General features: G+C 32.8%; 1 protein-coding gene across 1 annotated transcript; it reads left to right on the top strand.

Moving 5' to 3' along the window:
* Nucleotides 1–2,528: 2,528 nt before the first annotated feature.
* Nucleotides 2,529–5,771, top strand: LOC141714516 (uncharacterized). The gene is made up of 9 exons (XM_074518031.1): nucleotides 2,529–2,677; nucleotides 3,342–3,431; nucleotides 3,607–3,649; nucleotides 4,424–4,530; nucleotides 4,607–4,702; nucleotides 4,756–4,946; nucleotides 5,046–5,115; nucleotides 5,231–5,305; nucleotides 5,694–5,771. The coding sequence occupies exons 1-9, from the start codon at nucleotides 2,600–2,602 to the stop codon at nucleotides 5,769–5,771; spliced, it is 828 nt and encodes a 275-aa protein (XP_074374132.1). The 5' UTR covers nucleotides 2,529–2,599.
* Nucleotides 5,772–22,944: the final 17,173 nt, after the last annotated feature.

The following is a 22,944-nucleotide window of genomic DNA, read 5'->3' on the forward strand; positions in this document are numbered from 1 at the left end:
CTTTCATCTTGATTTGCTTTGCTGAAAAGACAAGTAATATAATTTGCACTTGATGAGTTGAAATCAGCTAGATACACGTTTCCTTTTCTTACTACAGTGAGAACCACTTTGTTGTTCTTTTTATTTGTAACAACATAGGCTTCTGAATTGAATGTTACTGAGTTGCCCTTGTCACATAGCTGGCTGACACTCTAAAGATTGTGTTTGATTCCATCCACTAGAGCAACTTCTTCAATGATGTCATTATCTTTAGAAATTAAGCCATATCCCACGGTATACCCTTTGCTGTCATCTCCAAAAGTAATACTTGGGCCAGCTCACTCCTTAAACTAAGTGAGCAGGGTAGAATCTCTAGTCATGTGCCTTGAGCAACCACTATCTAGATACCAAAGATTCCTTCTGTTTCCCTGCACACATCAAAATCAAATCAATTTAATTTTGGTACCCAAGTTTCCTTGGGTCCTGCCTTGTTAGCCTTCTTTTTAGGTTTCTTAGGCTTGTCCTCATTTGACTTAGGTGATTGGGATTCAACCTTGGTCATTAGAGTAGGGCTTTGAAAACTATTCATAATTGTAGAATTTTCATGCACAGGTTGGTTAACATTAAATGGCATATCATGTGCAAACATGTTATTCTAGTATGGCATGCTAAATGGCATTTGAGGCATATTGAATGCAACATAGTAAGGATTTTTTGCAAATAGCATATTCGCAAATTGTGCATTCAAATTTTGTGCAGGCATAACATTCATAGGCATTGTGGGCATGTTGGAAAATGAGTGAGGTGCAGATTTAAGGGCAGGTATAGCATATTTGCACTTAACAGACAAATGATTAACACTACCACACTTAACACATATTTTTATAGGTGCATATTTATCAGGTGTGTAGTTGTTATGTTTGTCATTTCTTTCCCGTTTCTGTTATTTTTCCTTTTGGAGTCTGCCTTGACCTCAATTTTCTCCAATATGTCATTCAGTTGCTTCATTGACAGATGTCCCACATTAGTTCTTTTATTCTCCTTGATTTGACTTGATTCTCCTTTAACAAAGTTCTTGGAAATTGATCCATATTTTTCATTGAGTTTAGATAGCTTAGCTTTTCTAATTGGTTTTCTTTCATTTGACGGATGTGGTTCTTTGTCTTTTGACGGCTTTTTGACTTTCGACGGATAGTCTTCATTATCTGTTGAATCCACATCCGTTGAAAGTCCTTCTACCAAACCATGATCCAATTTCTCCTTACTCTTTTTCCAGGCTTCTTCACAGATTGATTTTATACCTCAAACTTTAGCAATTAGGTTATGTACATCTCTTGATGATTTCCAAGCCTTGATTACTTCTTGCTCTCGTGCAAGCTGCTTTCTTAAAATCTCCTCTTTCTTTAAGGATTCAGTCAGTTCTTTCTTATAAATTCTACACTCTATCTTCAGTTTCTCAAACTCAAGAAATTGAGTTTTTAACACATTGTTCCTCTCACTTAAAAATAAATTATTTTCCTTAATTTTTGTGTTTTCTTTAGTAAAAGATTTAAGTGTCACTACAAGAAAAAGGTTAATAGACATCACACATTAGACATCAACCAGTCCTGCAACCGATGTCTAATATTTAATAGACATTATCCCGCATAAATGTGATGTCTTTCTCTATTTAGGACATCATTTCATATTAAAACTGATGTCTTAAATTTCAGGAAAAAAATTCAATCCGCGGCAACCCCAATTCTTCCCCCCTTAGCCAAAATTTTCCCTCTTTACCAAATTTTTTATGTTCCCCGTCTTTCATCTTTCCCTCAGAATAATTCTCCCTCTCAAACTCTCCCTCTCATCCCTCTCTAATCTCTCTATCTCTCCCCGACTTCCATTTTAAAATTGAAATTGGTCTTCAGCTATCTCTGCTCTCGTATTCTCATCCTCAAACCCAAGCTTGCAAACCATAGTTTTTTAGATTGGGGTTTTTTTTCAATTAAAACCCTAGTTTTTAAAATTAGTGATTTTATAAAATTGAAACCCTTATTTAATATAATGCGCACTGTATGATTTACAAGTTACTAACTATTTTGATTTCATTTTTGTACAGGATAATTGTTGTTGTGTTTGTGGCGTGTTGTATAAGAGGAATGGCACGGGCTTTTGATTCCAACTCGGCTAAACCCCAAGAATAACACACCGAGTCAGCTCAGTTATTTCAGGTATGGACTCAGTAACTGTTGTGCTTTTGAATGGTTCTTCTTATAATTGTTATAGTTTGAAGAATTGTAGTGTTGGATTTTGATAGTTGTAGTAATATTGCTGATGTTTTTTGAGGAATTTTTTGAGTTATTTACATTTGAGTTGCAATGACTAAGAGCCTCGCAATTAAGTGGAATTTCGATTTCTTTTTAGTAATTATTATTCAGGGTTCTTTGCTTCTTATCATTATTTGATTCTATTATGAAAATTTAATGGTTATGTTGTTATAATTGATGCATGATGATGCTCTATTTAATATATGTATTGCGATTTGCAGAAGAATTTGCAAGATTTTGAGAACTTAGGTGCATTTGTTGGGCCAGATTCTTCGTCATCGGCAGTCGGAGCTCCGGTAAACAAAGATCAGAAAATGCAATCAGCGGAGCAGCTCGTGCTAGATCTCAGTAATCCCGATGTTAGAGAGAACGCTCTTCTCGAACTCTCTAAGGTTATTTTACACACACATCATTTTTATTGTTTGTTTTTAATTCAATTGATGTCTTTTGTGTTTTATGCGATATCAATTTGTTGTTAATTAAATTAATATTTCTATTTTATTCTTTTCTTACTTATTCAATTATTTGATTTTAGTTTTATAAAGATTCCCCTGAAGATGCATACATGAGTCCGAATTGTTTGTTACTTTCCTTTATGAATGTTTGTGTTGGCAAAGATTAAAGATTGCTTTTATTTGCAGAGGAATCTATGATTATTTCGGGTTTTTAATCGATATTTAATTTTTAAGGAAGCGTTTCTGCTTGTAAGGGGGACAATCGGTATCTTAGTATTGAATTTTGATATTTTTTGTGATCTATTAAAGCTAGAGCCTGTCTGTTGGATTCCTGGAGGCGATGGTTTATGTTTCACATAAGTTTTTAAATATTATTTATCTTTATTTTATACCTACAGTAGAATTCATTTATAAAAATTCTTTGTTGTGATATAGGCGGTCTACCTGTGTATGTGCAAGTCACTAAACATGATATCCACTATTTGTTCCATGTTTTTGTCACACTGTAATAATTGAAATTAGTGGGCACCTGAGTTAAATTAGTTTCATGAACAAAGATTTATAATTAGGAATTGTGTGTATTTTGTCTTTGTATATGCAGGAAATTGTTTCAATTTACCCTGTCTTGTCACCACCAAATTTGACGCCAGTACAATCAAATAGAGTCTGGAATGCACTAGCGCTTCTCCAAGTAATTTTCTTTTTCTTTTTGTGAAATTTATAGCAAAACATTCAGCAAGTGCAACACTAATTTGCAGTAGTGTTAAGAGATGCCTTGATACTATGCACTTCAATTATATTATAACTATTTATAGATTTATCTATAGTTCTACACCAGTTCATTACTCGTGTTATTGTTTTTGCAGTGTGTGGCTTCCCACCCAGATACGAGAATGTTGTTCCTTAATGGTAAATATATTTATTTTGTTCTAGCTATTTCCATTTTGATACAATTACAAACTATTTTTCAGTGACATAAGTCACTTCCTGTAGTTGCAGACTCCGTAGTGTCTTATGATTTTCTAATTCGATTATACTCTATAAATCTAATTTTTTTAATTCATTTCTAATGTGTAGCAGATGTTGACATCTTATGAATGTTTCAAAAATAAGAGAGACAACTTGTATATGTTATTGCTATATATAAGCTACGGTCTCTCAATATTTCCTTCAACAATGGTCAAACTATCTATAGTTATTTGCCTGCTCATATTAGCTTTACACACACACACATCACACACATATATATATGTGTGTGTGTGTATCTTAGTAGGTTTAGGAGCTGGATTCTGGATCTTATTATACACAGTAGTGACTAGATCAATGTGAATATTTCCATAGCTCAAAGTCAAAAGATCATTTTAGAAAACCAAGAGATAAAAGAAAATGAAATATCAATTGTGGAATAGAAAAAGATAAAAGCAGTAATCATGATAATTTCTAATTTATTATTTTTTATCTGCTTCTGTAAAAATTGATTCTTGCGAAATTGTTTGTGGTTAAGCCTAAATTTTGGCGGAGTGCTGCTTGCTTCTTATGCAAAAGTGAATAATTGGTCCACAGCAATCGGAAGATATGTAGAGTCTTTATGTTTCTATCAGGCTATGTTCAAATGATTATATAATTAGCTTAATAATATATGCACGTTATGTGCAAGACTAACAAACATTTACTCATTTGCAGCTCATATTCCTCTATATCTGTATCCTTTTCTCAATGCTACTAGCAAATCAAGGCCATTTGAATACCTAAGGCTTACTAGTGTGGGGGTGATTGGTGCCCTGGTGAAGGTAATATATTTTTCTTTATATTTGCACAACACACACGTCCACTATATTTAACTTGAATCATAAACATTTTATTCAGGTGGATGATACTGACGTTATAAGTTTCCTGCTATCCACTGAAATTATTCCATTGTACTTGCGGATGATGAAAATGGGGAGTGAATTATCTAAAACAGTTGAGTCTTTCCTGAATGCTATATATATTTGACAGATGTATGTCAATGTCAGGTGGCCACATTCATAGTGCAAAAAATCTTATTAAATGATGTTGGCTTGGATTACATCTATACAACTGCAGAGCGATTTTTTGCTATGGGTCGCGTTCTAGTAAACATGGTTGCTGCTCTTGCTGAACAACCATCATCACGGCTGTTGAAGCATATTATTCACTGCTACTTGCGCTTATCAGATAATCCAAGGTAAATCATATGCTATCCACTTTCTTAACCTGCATTGGGCTTCTCGTGTTGCAATATTCACAATTTACAGATGTCTATATCTTATTATCTACCGTGCAGGGCTTGTGATGCTTTGAGAAGTTGCCTGCCAGATATGTTGAGAGATTCTACATTTAGCAGCTGCCTGAGGGTAAGTACTTCCGTTGCTCTGGTTTGTGTTCTGTTATTTTTACGGATATCGAAATGCTGTTTTTTTGGTTACATAATTGTATTTGATTTGTGAATTGTTTGGTTAAATGGGAAAGGTCAACGAATTAAACAACCATTTTGAGAAGTGCCAGCAGCTTTTGAACTCCATTTCTGGGTCTATCAACGAATCGGTAGTTGCTTGCTTAGTGATTTTGCTTTTGACGTATAAATTTTGTTCTTTCACCTTGCTACTATTTTTATACGGCTCTGGCATTATCTTTGGTCGGAACAAGTTTTTCCTTTATTAGTTTCTCAACCAGTAATGGCTTACGTATTATACATTCTTGACTGGTTTGTTGATATGAATTACGCATATGTTAAAAGGGATTCAATCATGTGATCTATATTCTGCAAGATTTTAAATTTGTATTTCTGCTCCTTGCATTTGTTTGAGTTGACTACAGTCGAAATTTAATTTAGCTGACGAGATGTTTATTGTTTACGTCTTCTGGTCATTGGATAGTTTTCTTTACAGTTGATAATTTGGTGGGGGCTAACATCTAAAGTTTTTGAGAGCAGCTTGGTCACCGATTATGGGCTTGTGGAGTTGAAAAGATGGCAATAAAGCTGATAGTTAATGAAGTTGGTGATTTCTAGTATATAAAGTTGGTGAGTGCTAGTATATTTCATAGTTGTTCAAACACTGATATGCTCCTCAGTTGCTTTGTAGTTTAGTTTTATGTTTTCTCATCAGGTTCTGATTGCATAGGTAGAGCATTTTGAGCGTTGGGTCCGGATAAAAAATTTAGAATTATGCGACAAAACACAATGAATGCATATGGTGCAGTTGTAGATGGCTTTGGTCTGGAAACAATGCGGGACAAGTTGATGGAAGAATTTATTCATCCCATTTCTAGAAGTAATAAGTTTGGGCTGATATTTAGTTAGGTTTAAATGTGTTAGTTTTAGTCGTATAGTTTTACGGATCAATATGTTGACAAGTTGGTTACGATAAAATAGTATGGAAGTTATATTTATTTTAATGTTATGAGAATGATATCATTCAATTTTTGTTGTTAATAACGAATTCAGTTTTAGTTATACTTTTGGAGCAAAAGTAATTTGGTTATTTTAGTATATAAGTAGTGTAACACCTAAAAATAAAAATATTCATCACTTTTATTGTGTTAAATTTGATGTTTAAGAAACAAATACAAATCAATTTTTGTAATAAAATCGATGTCTTTAGGCACATTGACATCGTCCAAAACTAATGTCTAACATCTTAATCAATATCATTTTTGAGAATAAAACCGATGTCTATATAGACAAAGACATCGGGCAAAAGTGATTTCTAAGAAGCACAAATACATCGGTTTTTTTGAAAAAATATCGATGTCTTGAAGAAAATAGACATCGTCCAAAACTGATGTCTAATACACCTTTGGACAACAGTTTTTTTTATTTAAAAAATGATGTCTAAAAGCTCAAAGACATCGCTTTTAGGCGATGTTTAAGGTTTACAGAAATATCACTACTGTTTTAAAAACCGATGTCTAAGCCTTTTTTTTGTTATGTTAGTAGTTGTTCAATGTCATATACTTAATGTACTTATACCATAAAAATAATTATGTTTAACACATTTTGTAAAAATTGGGATCTTAGACATCAGAAAATTACTAAAAACTGATGTTTATGCTAGCACAAACATCGGTTTCTGGCCGATGTCTAGAATATACATCGGCGACTAAGACATCAGTCAAAAAACACAAAGACATCGGCCAGAAACCGATGTCTATTAGCTTTTTTCTTGTAGTGTGTAACACGCAAGTGATATAATTTTTTAGATATGTCATTTATAGCATCATTACACTCATCTTTAGAAAGATGTGCTAGATTATTGGTGATTACCTGATTGCTTGAAGAACTGAATTCTGCGTCATTTGATTTGGCCATTAGAGCTAGATTGACATAGCTTGTTTCTTCATCTTCATCTACCTCATCCCCTACTCAGTCATTTTCTTGAGTTAGGAAAGCCCTTTCCTTTTGTTTGAGTAGTTCAAAATACTTCTTTTTGTAATCCATATGCTCAAACTTCTTTTTCTCAGAATCAGGCTTTCTACATTCACTCACAAAATGACAACTCAACCACATTTGAAATACTTGAATTTGGATTTATCTACCATGTTTCTATTTGGCTTGGCTGCTCCAAAATTCTTTTTCAATTTGAGCTTGGAAAACCTTCTTGACATGAAGACTAGATGTTCATCTATGTCATCCATTTCATCCTGACTGAGATGATCTTCATGCTCAGCTACTAGCCTTTTTCCTTTGCCTTCACAAACCCTAGATTCTGGTGCAGATTCCAGAGCTTCAACATTCATCTTTTTCACTCTCTCTTGTTCAACTACCAAAGCTATAGATCCCCCTTCTTCCTTCCTTTCTCTATCTGCTCATCTTGTTCCAACTCAAGCTCATAAGTTTTTAGAGTGCCATATAGTCTCTCCAAAGTAAATTCCTTATAATCTTGAGAATTTATGAGAGAGACAGTCATAGGTTTCTATTCTTTTGGTAGAGATCTAAGGAATTTCAGGTTTGAATCTTTTGTCTGGTAGACTCTTCCATGCAGCTTCAGTGCATTTTGTAGTTTTTGAAATCTACTAATAATATTACTCAAAGATTCACTGTCTTCACAATGAAACTGCTAATACTGCTGGATTAGAAGTTGCATCTTATTTTTTCTCACTTGCTCAGTTCCATCACATAAGATTTAAATTATATCCCAAATATCTTTAGCAGTTTTACAGTTGATGGTATTGTCAAACATATCTCCATCAAGACCATTGAACAGAATGTTCATAGCCTTTTTATCTTTATGCACTTGCTCAATATCTTCATCTGTCCATTCTGATTGTGACTTTGGAATACTTTGCTCATTGCCTACAGCTCTATCAGCATCTATAGCAGCTCTTTAAGGAACATGAGGGCCTTTCTCAATGCAATTAACATACCTTTCATCTTGAAAGAGGAGAAGCATGTGCATTTTCACCTTCCAGTGGTTATAGTTATCTTTATCCAGAAAATGGATCTTCACTCCAAATCCTTCCTGCTCATGTTGTTAGTTTCTTTGATCTTAAAACTCTTAGTTTGTCAAGAGCTTGGTCTTATACCAATTGTTATTCCCAGAAAATCTAACTACATAATTACAGAAGGGGGGTTGAATGGAATTATGTTTCCTTTTCGATTTTAAAATTTCTTACAAATATAAATATAACAATGTTTGAATAGGCTAATTGCGGATAAGAAATATTCAAGTATTCAAACACAAAGTAAATAAATAAGGATGTTTAAAACTTTCTGGTGGATTGTTAATTCCACCCAAGATATATATAAATGTAGAAGATCTCTGTGATGCAAAAGCACACAACTGCTTATAAGAGTTTTTACAAATTAAACTTGAGAGTTCTAAAAGATACAGCTTATAAATGCTCTCTAGTTCATGCTCGTTTTCACTGTGTCAATCGATAAATAACTCTTTGCTACGCTTGCTTTATATATCACCAAATTACATGTGTAGTAAGACAAAACATAAGTCTATTATCTAGGTCTAATCACATGTTTCTTCATTTCCTTGTCCAATGCAATCCAGATAAATATGGCATCTTTGAACGTCCCTGTTTTGCATGGAAATGGAAATGCTTCTTGATCTTCATAATCCTGATTACATGCTGCCACATTCCTTTTGTATACAATCAACCCATGTGACTATCAAGTCACTATCAACTCCTATTTGAATTAGTTATCCGTCAAGACTCTATTGATTATCCGTCGAGACTCTTTTGGATCATCCATTGATTGGAACTTGGGTCATCCGTCGAAGCCTTGTAGAAATATCCGTTGAAAGTATTTCCATAGAAGTTGACTCAATTTCATATATGCAAAATTACAAGGCATCTAATATTTATAATTAGCCAACCTATTTTGCATATCATTCTAGTAGCCAACATGAATTAGAATGTCCTACAACTTCTAATCCTCTAAGACATTAGAGTATACAGGAATTTGCTACAAAAACTTATTTAAACATAAGCTACTCTTTCAACGGATGACAGAGTAAGATTTCCCGTTGAAAGCTACAATTACACTTTATTAAATCTAATAAGGTGTTTTGGTAAAATATCATCATGCCTACAACATATTCCAAATAAAGTGTATCTTGAGTAGTCATCCACCACTACCAGTGCTTATCTCTTCTTAAAAATGAACATGACAGTCACAGGACAAAACAAATCCATATAAATAAGTTGTAGAAGTTATAGAGTTTAGAGTTTTGCTTTTGTGATTTGATCACTTCATTTTCCTTTCTTACAAGCTTCATAGACTTCATCTTGGACAAATTCTAATGCTGGCATGTCTCTCACTAATTCTTTTTTAGAGTGTTGATTGCTTTGAAGTTTAGTTGAGAGAGCTTTTTGTGCCAAAGTCTGTATTGTTTACTTGATGCCTTGGTGTAGAAGCAACATACCTTGTCCTTGCTTTGCTGATTTCATGTATGCAACAAACAAGTTTCCTTTCCTGACTCCTTTGAGAGTAACTTCACCAGTTTTCTTCTTTGAGATTGTACAGTCTTCTCTGTCAAATTCAACTTTGAATCCTTTGTCTGTGAATTGTATGATACTTAGAAGATTAACCTCATGTCCTCCAACCAGTGTTACATCTTGAATGACAATATTGCCATAAATCAAATTACCATATCCCATTGTGATTTCTTTGTTGTTGTCTCCAGAGGTCACCAAAGGGCCAACCATCTCCTCAAACTGTGATAGCAGAGCTTTATCATCTGTCATGTGTCTGGAACATCCACTATAAATGATTCACATGACTTTATTCTTCTTTCCCTACACATAGTGAGTTTTTAAGTAGTGTTAGCTACCCAAGCATTATTGTGCACATTCTTCTTCTTTACAAAGTTAGAGGGAATAGAGCTTGAGTTATTAAAAGGAACATTTTCTTAGGTTGATTAACATTCTTATTTTTTACCTCAGATCCAAGATTGATTTCTTTTAGATCTTTTCTTAATCTATGACAGCTAGTCATGACATTCATGTTGTAGGGTATGCTATCAAACTTGTCACAAGAAGAATAAGGATCATCAGTTTGTGCTTCATTGTACTTGCATGCCCCATACTTTGGCTCACTAACAGTCTTTTTACAAAAATGAGTTAGGTGATTCGTTGAGCCACATTTTTGATACTTTTTTCTTGGGGCCTCTGCAACATAAGCATAATTGTTGCTTTTGTTGACGTCAATCTTTCCATTCATGTTTTTCTTTCTCTTTCATGCGCTTTCATTCTTTGCTTCAATGTTAGGTGTCTTGGTAATTGGACTAGTCTCAGGCTTCTCCTCACTTTTAGTGTTGATATTTGATTTGACACTTTTCTTGCTTTCATCCTCATCTGCAATTTCTTGCTTGATGATGAGTTATTCTTCACTAAAATTCACCTCACAGGTTTTAAACAAGGGGGAATTCACCTTTTGAAACACATCAGGAAGTTCCTTGTTCACACTTTCTTTGCCTTTATCAATTTGATTTTTCTTTTGACATGAACTAGCCTCATAGTCTAGCCCAATTGTTATATTAGCACAAGGTTTATTCTTTTCATGATATTGTCCAACTAATTCAGAAGTATTTTTAAATGACTTAAGTTTAAGTTCATTTTTCTCAATCTTGTTTTAGTACAACCTATATCTCCTCTGCATATTTCAACTTATTTTTAAGATATTCATTTTCTTGCCTAACAGATTCTAGGCTCATAAGCTGCAGTTTTAGTTCTTGTTTCTCTGTTTCCAGTTCCTCATTCACTTTAGACAGTCTGTTCATTTCCTTAGTGGCAATCACCATACTTGTGTGAATGTGAAACATTTTCATACTCTTGTTTTCAACAATTTCTTTATATTGAGAGGCATTTAAGTCAATGGTGGTTAAGATGAGTACATCAGATTTTAATGCCGATGATTCTCCTTCCTCCAAGGCCACATGAGCATAGTTTCCATATTTTTTATTTTCATCTTCATCATCTGTGTCATCCCAACTATTTTCCTCAGTAATAAAAGTCTTTCCTTGTTGTTTCTTCAGAAGTGCTTCATACTTAGCTTCAAGCTCCAGGTATGCCTTATCTTTCTTCACCTTCCTTAGCTTTCTGCATTATATGGAAAAATGACCAAGCTCATCACAGTTATAGCATCTAATGTTAGACCTGTCCACAGATCCTGACTTGTAGCCACCTTTTCCATTTGTGTTTGTCTGAGATTTTCCTTTTCAGTTATTGTTGTAGGAGGATTGATTTTTACCTTTTAAGTACCTGAGTTTCTTGACTTTTATGTTTGAGAATTTTCTTACCAGGTAGGCCATATAATGGTCCATTTCATCCAACTTATCAAGAGTGTAGTATTCATCCTCTTCCAACTCCAATATGACTTGTTTTTGAGGTTCATTGCATTTCTGCTTAATAGGCTGTACAACTTGAATTTGAGATTCAGTTTTATTTTCAATCATTTTCTGATCATTAGCTATCAAGGCACTTGACACATCAATAACATGTCTTGATTCAGCTTTAATGTTTTTCTCTGCATCATCTTAAGTTCATAGGTTTTAAGAACACCATATAAAACCTTCAAAGTTATTCTGCCTAGATCTCCCCATCACTTATTGCAGAGATCTTTGTTCCAAATGGTCAGGAAGAGTGAGCAAGAACTTCAGGTTGACCTCCTCAGCCTCATAGAACTATTCATGCAACTGCAAGTCATTTATCAGTTTGTTGAACCTCTCAAATACCCCAGTAATGCCTTCTTTTAGTTTAACCATGAAACTCTCATATTGTGAGATTAAAATTCTTCTTTGGTTTGACCTCACTTTCTCAATACCTTCACACAAATTTCTATCTTCTCCCAATTTTGCTTGGTTGACTCATATTTGATAATGTTGTTGTACATAACATTATCAAGAGACTCAATTAAAATGTGTTGCAAGCCACTGTCAAGTGAAACTTTCTCTTTATCAGGCTCATTATATGTAGATGGATCTTTTGGAGCATAATGACCAGGAATGACTACATCACCTTCAGTGGCTTCAGGTATCCTTATCATATGGATGAAGGGTCTATGCTTGAGAATTTCAAGATACAGTGAATGAGCCATCCTTATGAACAACATCATCTTCTTTTTCCACTGAGTGTAGTTTCCTTTGTCAAAGACATGTATCTTGATACTGCTAATTTTTTGTGCACTCATACTTCCAAGATCTAATCAGTTTACTTTCAAATTTTGCTATGATACCACTTGTTAGGTATGAAATGTGCATAGAAGGGGGGGGGGGGGGTGAATGTGTGATTCTTGATTTTTCTTGCTCAAAATCAAGTTATATTTTTTGCTTACTCTTGAATTAAAAAACTATGTAATATTTGTAGTGATAATTAATTTACAATAAAAGACACAAAAATAATTATCAAACTTACTTGATCTTTATATTAAAAATCAAATATGTTGTGCTACAAATCTGTGTTCTCAAATGTTTAAGAACTCAGCTACTTCTTAAGAGAATACAAGAAATCATATATCTGTTTATTACATTTGAACTAAGAACTCGTGACATGTTTTATAGATCAATATGCATAATTTACAGAAATTGCACTAAAATAGACTAACACATTTTCTAAAGATCTTCTGTCTATTTCTATTTTAAGTGCATCAAATCTGCATACATTCTTCTAGGTCTGTGACCCTCCTTTGTCCAGTTCATCTTGGCCCTTGATCTTGTATTCTTCAAGCTGCAATTATAGAATTTTCATTTCAATGATAAAATGGTTTGTTGACAGATAATCTTGAATCTTCAGGATGGATGCATTCTGTAATTGAGGTTTTTATCAAGATCTTCAAAGTGTATAGAGATGTTTGTGTCGAGAAGTAGAATACCTTGTCGATATCTCCACTTCTCTACATGTGTGATTGGATTGTCGATATCTTCACTTCACTACATGTATTTTTACTTGTCGATATCTCCACTTCTCTACAGGCGTTTTGACTTGTCGAAATCTTCACTTCTCTACATGTGTTTTGACTTGTCGATATCTCCATTTCTCTACATGCTAAATTTACTTATCGACATCTCCACTTCTCTATAGTCCAAATTGACATCTCTACAAGTAAAATAACTTCTCTACAAAAGAGGTGTATTCTCTACATGCCAAATTGACTTCTTGATATACTTCTTGACATTCCTTGATCCGTGACTTCTTGACATTTGACTTAGAACAATTTTTTAATCTACAACTATATTCGTCACCCAACAGTTATTTTCATTCTGAGGCATGATCAGGCTTGATCTTGTTCTAGAGATTTATTTTAGCTTATTGTCTGTTTACAGAAAATTACAAGTCAACTAAATCTTAGCATTGTAATGTGACTTAGTATTGTCATATTGAGGCATGTCTTGCACAAAAACACTTATTCAGAATTATGAATGTAAAGGTTTGGTTCAAGGATTCAAGGTAGCAAGGTCAGCCCCAACAATTTCTTATATGTTATTCGCGGATGATTGCTATATTTTCTGCAAAGCAAATGTGGAATCTGCAGGTAATGTTATTCAAATGCTCCAGATTTTTGAATGAGCCCCGGGTCAACAAATTAATGCTGATAAGTCGTATGTTTTATTTAGTAGAAATATGCACAGTGATCTTAAACACGAGCTATGCCATCATCTAAACTTTATTGAGTCAGGAGAAAATAGCTTGTATCTGGGTCTCCCAAGTTTTCTGCAATGGAAAAAGTCGGTAGCTTTTAGATACATAAAGGAAAAGCTCTAGGAGAAACTACAAGAATGGGAAAAAAGGTCTTTTCAAAAGGTGGAAAAGAAGTGATGCTCAAGACGGTTTGCCAGACATTTCCTAATTACACCATGAGTGTCTTCTGCCAGTTGATGTGTGTAAATATTTGGAGAGAACCATGTGTAAGTTTTGTTGAAAAACAAGCTCGTATAAAGACAGGTGCATCCATTGGATGTCTTGGGATATAATGAGCTCGAGGAAAATAGACGGAGGCATAGGTCTTCCCAATATAAGAGAGTTTAATATTGCCTTGATAGGAAAACAGGTCTGGAGGCTGCTAGATAATCCAGAAACGCACGTGTCTAAGATTTTTAAGTCACGTTTTAACCTTCAGAGTCTTTCTTGACAGCTAAAGTTAGTAACAATCCAAGCTTTTATGAATCAAACGAGTCTTTTATGAATCAAAGAGTGTCGACTCTCATGATCATCGGAGAACGAGTGTGGGATAAAGACTTAATATGTGATATGTTTAATGACCGTGATGCAGAAATCATTCTTTTTATCCCTTTAGGAAATAAAGACACGAATAACTGGTACTGGACAAGAGAGAAAATGGGTATATATTCAGTGAAGAGTGCCTACCAGTTACTCCAAGAGACAATGAACAATAGACAAGAGCGCGATAATTCAGTTTTTGGAGGAAATTGTGGAATTTAAATATCCCTGCTAAAGTTAAAAACTTTTTATGGCATGCTGCGAGTAATTGTCTTCCCACGAAAGATCTCCTACGCAGCAAGCAAGTCACAATCAACAACCGTTTTCCCCACTTGTAATGCTGCTTCAGAATCAACACTTCACACTTGTATAATGTATTTTTGCAGAGATTTGTTGGAATAAAACTGCTCTTTTAGCAATAACAGGCGAGTTCAATTCTTTCTTTGATTGGTTTCAGTTAATATTTAACGAACAAAATAATGATGTAATTCATACTACTGTTACTGTGTGCTGGGTTTCATGGAAGAATCGCAACGATTTAGTGTGAAACCAGACGTGTTTAGATTCATCAAAGATGATTGTGACCAGCAGTAATTTGTTAAAGATAAATCTTTTAATCATTCTTTCGGCTTCATGACCCAAGAAGATGGTCGAGAACAATGGCGCGCACCAAGACTTAATAGAGTTAAGGTTAATACCGATGCATCACTTTTTGATAATCCAAACAGACATGGTCATGCATTAGTCATCCGTGATCAAGTTAGTAACCTAGTAGAAGCTAACTCTTAGTGCTATCCAGGTTAAGTAACTCTAGTTTTTGCAAAGGTGATAGGAATCCGTGAGGCCCTTAGTTGGGTGAAGAACGAGAAGCAATATGATGTGGTAGTGGAAAGAGATTGTCTGACAGAGGTGCAATAGATTAATAATTCGTTTACTATTCTTTCTTATTTAGGGAGGCTAGTAGAAGATTGCATGCAGCTTCTAATAGGATTAGAGCATCAAAACGTAATGTTATAATTTGTTAAACGATTCACGAGAAGCTCACTATCTAACGAGGTATACCTCTTCTATCGTAAGTGGAGAATGAAAAATGTCCATCTGGAATTTGACTCTGCTCTATGTAAAGATTTAAATTAATAAAATCTTTTCTTTGCTGGCAAAAAAAAATCTCATTAAAATTTGCTCAGCGACGAAAATGTTATCTTCTAACTTAGGTTAATTGAAGTTGTGAATTGTATTTTATAAGTTTTATATAAAATAAGTGCAATGCATGAATACCCATTATTATTATTTTATATTAAAATAATATATGATTGATAAAATTTAAAATAATTGCTTAATTTAGTAAGTAGTTGGCAGAATTCGAATCTAAAATTTGGTTAATGAGATTTGAAGTAAATATTTAATTTAATATGTATTAGGCATATTCGAGCCTGGAATTTTGGTTATTTATGCTTTTGGTATTTAAATTCAATGGTTATGATAATTTGATTTGGAAAATCTGACGATTATGATAAACAAATATTCTAAAGAGAAGTTAAATCTAATTATAACTCATTCTAATTATTATATAGTTTAGTATAAATATGTTCGAATTATTTTAATTTATTATGATTAAAAAAATGACATGAATTTTGCCGTGGATCTTCAAAATGTATATATATATATATAACTTTATGGGATTACTTAATATTACACTTTAAAATGTGTTAACAGATAAAAACGGAGTTGGAAATGTTATTAAAATATATACTCTCTTCATCCCTCCCATTTGTTTACATTTAAGTTGGGCTTGGAGGTTAGGAAAAATCATAAAGTAGTGAAAGAAAGTTGGAAAAGAGAATAAAGTAGTGAGACCGATTAATATTTTATGTATAAAATGGGTATAGTGGGTTCGGCACGCAGGGTAAGAAAAATGATAAATTAGTAGACGAAAGTTGGAAAAGTCAATAAAGTGGCGGGACCGATTAATATTTTATATATAAAATAGGTATAGTCGAGGTAAGCCTTTGATGTTGTTTATTTTTATATTATAAAAACTTTTCTACTTTTAGAAAATTTTGAAATTTAAAGAATTAGATTAGACATTCCAGAAAGTAAAATGTAAAACAATGGTTGAGACAGATGGAGTACTAATATGTGCTACTTATTGGAAAAAATGCCTCAAATGTCACTTTTTTGGGCAAATGACCCTCAATGTCACCTTCGAAATGTCACTTTCTAAAAAGATAATCCCAAATGTTACTCTAAAACTTAGTTTAAAATCCCGTTTTGGTTGAACACAAAAACGGAACTTCCTTCCACGTTTTTCAACCAATTCATTTTTTTATTTTTTCTTTAATACATTTGATTACTTTAAGTTACGTTTGTAGACCTAAAAAACACTTGATGTTACGTTTTTAACAATAAAACACAATTTAAAAATATGTTATCATTCATTTTTAATTAATATTTTATATTTTCAATTTTTTTATTGGATTTCAAAAATATTAAAATTTTAAAATAATTTTTTAAAATTCAAGCGTGGGCCCTAATTTAACAATTTTAAATATTTTAGTGTTCAACAATCCACTTTTGGGTTTTAAAAATATTAAAAAATAAATTAAAAAAAGTTCTAACGATTTAGGATTTAGGCCTAAACCCTAGAGTCTAAACCATAATTTAATCTAGGGTTTAGGGTCTAGGAACCAAATTATAATTATTATGTTTTTTTATTTTAGGGTTCACCAATTCCTATTATGGGTTTTAAAAATAGTAAGACATTTATACATATGAATAAAATACGAATAAAATACCGCTTAGATTAACGTGTTAAGCTTAAAAATATAACATTATCTAGTATTTTGGATAAAAAAAATAAAAAAAAAGAAATATGCAAAATGTTAATGAGTTTTGCTCCAAAACTAAAACTGGAATTGTGTTTACAACCCTCAAAACACTTTCTCAAGTTGCGTTTTGCTATTTTCAAAAAAATAAATAAAAGAAAAACGCAAGATCCAGTTCTGTTTTAACTTTTTTAAAATTAAGAAAATAGAAAAACTTGACATGTATTTGCGTTTTGGTCATAAAATTTAAACGGCACCCGTATTTACGTTTTGAATTGACATTTGTGATCATATTTTTCAAAAGTGACATTCATGATCATTTTGCCTAAAAAAATGATATTTGGGGTTAACACTCAATTATTGCCTTTCATAGAAAGTTCACTTATGGTGTTAAAATGGGTATTTCTATAATATAACACTTAAGAGAAAACCTCCACAATAATGAAGTATTAAATTAGAATATAAAATAGCAGAATAACAAAACAATATACTTGATGTTAAATATAAAATCAGATGCTATTATTGTCATATAGGCATTCAAGTGGGTAAATGAAGAAAAATAGATATTTAATATAATAACAACAAATATAATTGTGTATTTATAGATGTGATCCGGTCTCTATCAATAATTTGTCACACAAGTATTACACAACGTTAGTACCCTTGGATAGAAGAACATAATTATGATTTAATAAAAGTCTCTTACCTACAGCAGACATTTTTACGGGTACATATTTGCTGGAAATCAAATAAATTCCAAACAAAAAAATATGTTTATGCAAAAAAATTATTTTAATTTCAATTTTGATTATTTCACTTATTTTTGAGTAAAATAAAATAAAATTATAATCTTTATAAAACATAAACTTGCAATATTTTTGATATTAGTATAGTAGTATAAATTATTTAAACATATCACAAAACTATCCATTAAATTTACAGAGTTGATGAGATGAGACCACAATTTTTTATTTATATATGTTTATAATATTTAATTTTCAGTTTTGTGTTTTTATTTTATATATTTATCGTATAAGCTAAAGTTTGTTTTTTTGACTATATTTTTATATCTCAGTTTTTTCATTATAAGTTAAAAATACAAAATGTAGAGTTTTGATACGCTCATTGCTAATAAAATAATACAGAAAAATTGTTATATATTATAAATTTAATGTATAGTTATGTGATCTTATTAAAATTATCTATACTACTATATTAACATCAAAATATTGCAATCTTATGTGTTATACATATTATATTATATTTTATTTTACTTAAAAATAAGTAAAATGATTAAAATGAAATTGAAATATTTTTACCTTATAAATTTATTTGTTTTACTATAATTATGGCACAATATTATAGAAAAATGTTGTTCAAATTTTTAGAAATAGACAATATTTAAAAAGAAGTTTATAGGGTAGGAAAAAAATAGAATGATATCTTAATTATTTTTAAGCGATCCGTATGAATTTACATTTTGTTGATTATGGAAAAGAAAAAATTACTCATATTTTAAATGATAATACAAATATTATTTATATTATTGTTATTAGTAATGAGCATATGAAATTTCCAATTTTAGTATTTTCAACTTATGATACAAAAATTGAGAATATAAAATTTAAACAAAAGTAGAATAATAATACAAAACTGAAATTAAATACAATAAATAAAAATTACGTGCCAGGTAATCAAATCTTAATTTAATCATGTGTATCTCATACATTGTCAAATAATCATACCATTTTAAATGCGATATAAAGTTGAAATATAAATTTTTTTTAATGTTTGGTGTCACTTAAAAATTATTCATTTACCATTAGAGCACAAATTCGATTTTAACATTAATATTCACATTTATAATTTCAAAATATAGCTATATATATTGTTATATATTTGGTCCTTGTTTTCACGGCCCCCCGATACCCCGCACTCCGCTGGGATATCGAGATCCGTGCGCCCTTCCCTTAACTCCCCAGTCCCCACCGACACAAACTCACACATTTTCAGTGTCACACACTCCCTAGAAATGGAGAGCAAGCAGCTACATTGCTTGATTGCAATTACTACATTCTTACTGTCCCTCATTAATTCACCGCTAGTCACTTCAAACGCATCAAATCACAAGTACAATAGTGGCGATCCAGTCCCTCTCTATGTTAACAAAGTCGGCCCTTTTCAAAACCCTAGGTATTACCCTCATTTCCCTTTCCTTTTACTTTACTGTAATTGCTTCATTTCAACAATTTCTATTCATTCCCGCTGCTCAATTATGTCACCACATGAATTGTTGAATTGTCCTGTTTAATTGGAATCTTCACTACTCATTGTGGTTTCATTACAATGTAACAACCTTTCCTTCTTTCCCGATAGCGTTCGATCACTTTTAATTTCGTAAAGCTGCAATGCCCTTAATGTTTTTGGTTTTATATGTTTCCATGACTTGTTTGGTTTAGTATTCATATTTTTTATTGTCGTATTGTGTTTGTTAAATGCTATTTTTCCCCTTCTCTTGTACAAGTTGCCGGTCTGAAGTTTCTACATTTCTTCGGGTTATATTCACAGAAAAGGTACACTCTCAAGTTCTCGTCCATGTCAAATAGAAATCGAGTTGCTTCATTAACTGTCATTGGTTGATGATCTTGTGTGCAGAATGAAATGTTTTAGTCTTTGTTTACGAATGGTTTACTGTTTTCTAATGAATTTATTCATCAAACTGGAACTGTTTATTATATCATACGTCATTGTCCTAAACATAGTGATCAAGTACTTCATAGATATGCCATAATTTACCCCTGCAGTATGCCACATTTATCTTTTTCTTAGGGCCTACTCGGAAACTCAACTGATAAGTACAAGTCAACTTATTTGGTTTGTTTTCCATGTAACAACTAATGACTTAAACTGACTTATAAGTTGAAATTTGAACGAAAAGTATTGCATAACCTACATGAAGTTTCTAAATTACTGGAAATTGAATATTCCCGACTACATGTACGTTTTTGTCTTTTGGCCTGTATAACTTATAAGTTATCCATCAACTAGCTTCTAGCTATATAAACATATAACAAATAATTGAAAGATACAGACCTCCTGTTGTAACCAACAGATGCATTAATTATATTTCGCCACTAAATAGCACCCACTACAACAGGCCATACACGTACAGACTTGTTCCTTACATCTCTTTCCTTGCCACTTTTGAATGAGGTAAGTTTTCTCCTTCACTCTGGATTACTGATCAGATGTAAAGATTCTTTATTCCACCCAGTTGTTATTTTTTTTTTGCTAAATCAGTTGTTATTTTTCTACTTATAATGATATAAAGTTTTGACATTTTTACCAGTGGTTAAGAAGTCTAGGGAGTTTTTCATGCAAAATAGTGTAGATAAAACATTTAACGAGTTGGAAGAGAAAATCAGGTGAGTTATATATATCTGGAGACAGTCATCAAGGTCTACCCCAACTAGTAGCCTCTCACCATCCGATTGTAGTGTCTGGGTGGTGAACAAGGTTTCTTGAACCAAGTCACTTGATTTATCTTGCACTTGAGAAATAGATTCAAGTGCTATATGGGAAAAAGAAATTTGAGAGATTAGAAGTTGTTGTTCAGAAGTGAGTGTTGGAAGCTCCCCCTGAATAGATGAGGGAGCTTCAATAGATGTGCTCTCATTGTGTGTGCCATCCTTATTTCTCCTACCATAAACTTGAACTTTATCAGGTGCAGGCTGTGCAGACTCTATACAAGATGCATTGGGGTGAATGCTCTTTTCAATAGACACATCCTATTGAAAGAATGAATCTAGAATCTATTTAGTCCCCATTGTTACAACTGCATCCTTTTGGGAGGATATAGAGGTGGCTTGAGTGGTCAGCTCAGATTTCTTACTCTTCTTTGTTCTCTTGACCAATGGTGACCCAGCTTCTGTTTGTTCCTCACCACTCTCATTCATAGCTGTTAAGGTTATCTCCTTCCTCAGATTTTTACTCACCTCATCCTTTTGAGAAGATGAGGTGGTTGGTTTCCTAGCCGCTAGTTGGTTTGAAGAAGTGGTTTTAGCTTGGGAAGGTTCCTGTGGGTGTTCCTGTATTTGTACTTCCACAGGTTCAGGGACCATAGTTGTGCTAGACTGTGCATTTGATCTCTTATCAGGCACTGGGTAAGGGTAAGTCCTAAATCTCTCCATCATGAATGAAGTGATTTTCAGACTCACATTTACCTTGTTCTTTGTAGTAAGTGAACCAAATATTATTTTGGACACTTGCTTACAATTGCCTATTTTAGTGCTATCTATACCATTCAACAAATGTATGTCTGTGACTTTATGATTTAAAGTAGACATATTGAATCTAGGAAAGAAGATTTCCTTACCTCTAGCCAGATAGGGGCATGGTCAGCCTGGTTGCAAGTTCTTCCAGGATCAATAGACCAATATTAAAGTGTTTGTTGTGAGCTATTGAGTACACCAGCTTCTGCACCACACTTGAAATATTATCATACCCTGTCTTTCTGCATGTGAAGGCCCTCACTACAAAATCAAATACAAAGGACCATTCCTTCCTTAAGTTGGTCCTGTTCAAGCTTGACAAGTTGATTCTTCCACCATAGTTGATGAAGTCCATAAAATCAGTCAGTTCATCAGGAGTTGGCACCTCCACTAAGTTTACAGTTGGAAGCCCCAAAGCTCTATTCACATCTTGCTCATTGAACTCTATCTGTTGGCCTCCAATTATGCAAGTTACCACCATAGAGAAAGAGTTATCATTCATATCAGTCCTTACCACAGCTGTTGTCCAAAACTCATGCAAAATATCCAAGTCCAAGACTGGGTTAACAGTTAAAGCTCCTGTAAGGTAGAATTCAGACAAAAGTTTCACAAACCCCTTGAAACTATCAGGGGCTTGGTTAGCATCAGTAAAAGCTAGGTAATTTGTTCCTTTCTCTGGGATAGTAGTTCTAACAATATTGAGTTCCATTGTTGTTTAGTGAGAGTGAATGGGTAAGAAAAATTATTGAGAAAGGAGTGAAAACGAGAGAGAAATCAATTTTGGATTGAAAAGCTATGGCACTTGAGATCTCGAATGTGTAAGTATGTATATATATCGAGATGTCTGGGTATTTATAGTAAAAACAAATGACTTAGCGAGAAGTCAAAAATAAACGTTTGGGTTATACTTATCGAGAAGTCAATTTGAAAAAGAATTACATATCGAGAAGTCATTTTAAATTACTCTTTTAGAGAACTAAAAATTAACTTATCGAGATGTCAAATAAATACTTAGTTTGTCCAGAAATGGACTGAATTTGATTCCAATTTTTATTTGAATAAATTAAAATAAAATCAGAATGAATTTACCAAAAGTTTTTACCAAAATAATTTATTGAATTAAATTATTTTAGTTTTGAGTTATCTGTAAGTCTAAAAAGATATTTGTAGAGAACTCTGTAAGTTAACACTACTAGAGAACTCTAAATGACTAAGTCATAATAACGCTTATCGAGAAGTCACTGGAGAAGTCAGTAAATTGACTTATCGAGAACTCACTCGAGAAGTCTTAAAATGACTTGTCGATAAGTTAGTTAGACTTATCAAGAACTCAGTTCTCTGTATACTTTTGATCAGTTTAAGTCCGCCTTGTGTTAATTTTACATATTAAAGATGTAAATTAACAACTTAGCAGTTT

This window comes from Apium graveolens, chromosome 3 (assembly GCF_009905375.1).
Source record: "Apium graveolens cultivar Ventura chromosome 3, ASM990537v1, whole genome shotgun sequence".
In the NCBI taxonomy this organism is placed as follows: Eukaryota; Viridiplantae; Streptophyta; class Magnoliopsida; order Apiales; family Apiaceae; genus Apium; species Apium graveolens.

Bases quoted from the DNA above. Each gene is read 5' to 3' on its own strand.
- LOC141714516 (XM_074518031.1), top strand. From the start codon at position 2,600: ATGCAATCAGCGGAGCAGCTCGTGCTAGATCTCAGTAATCCCGATGTT. The intron at 4,703-4,755 runs GTTGAGTCTTTC...TGTCAATGTCAG, and splicing joins GGAGTGAATTATCTAAAACA to GTGGCCACATTCATAGTGCA. The intron at 4,947-5,045 runs GTAAATCATATG...TCTACCGTGCAG, and splicing joins CGCTTATCAGATAATCCAAG to GGCTTGTGATGCTTTGAGAA.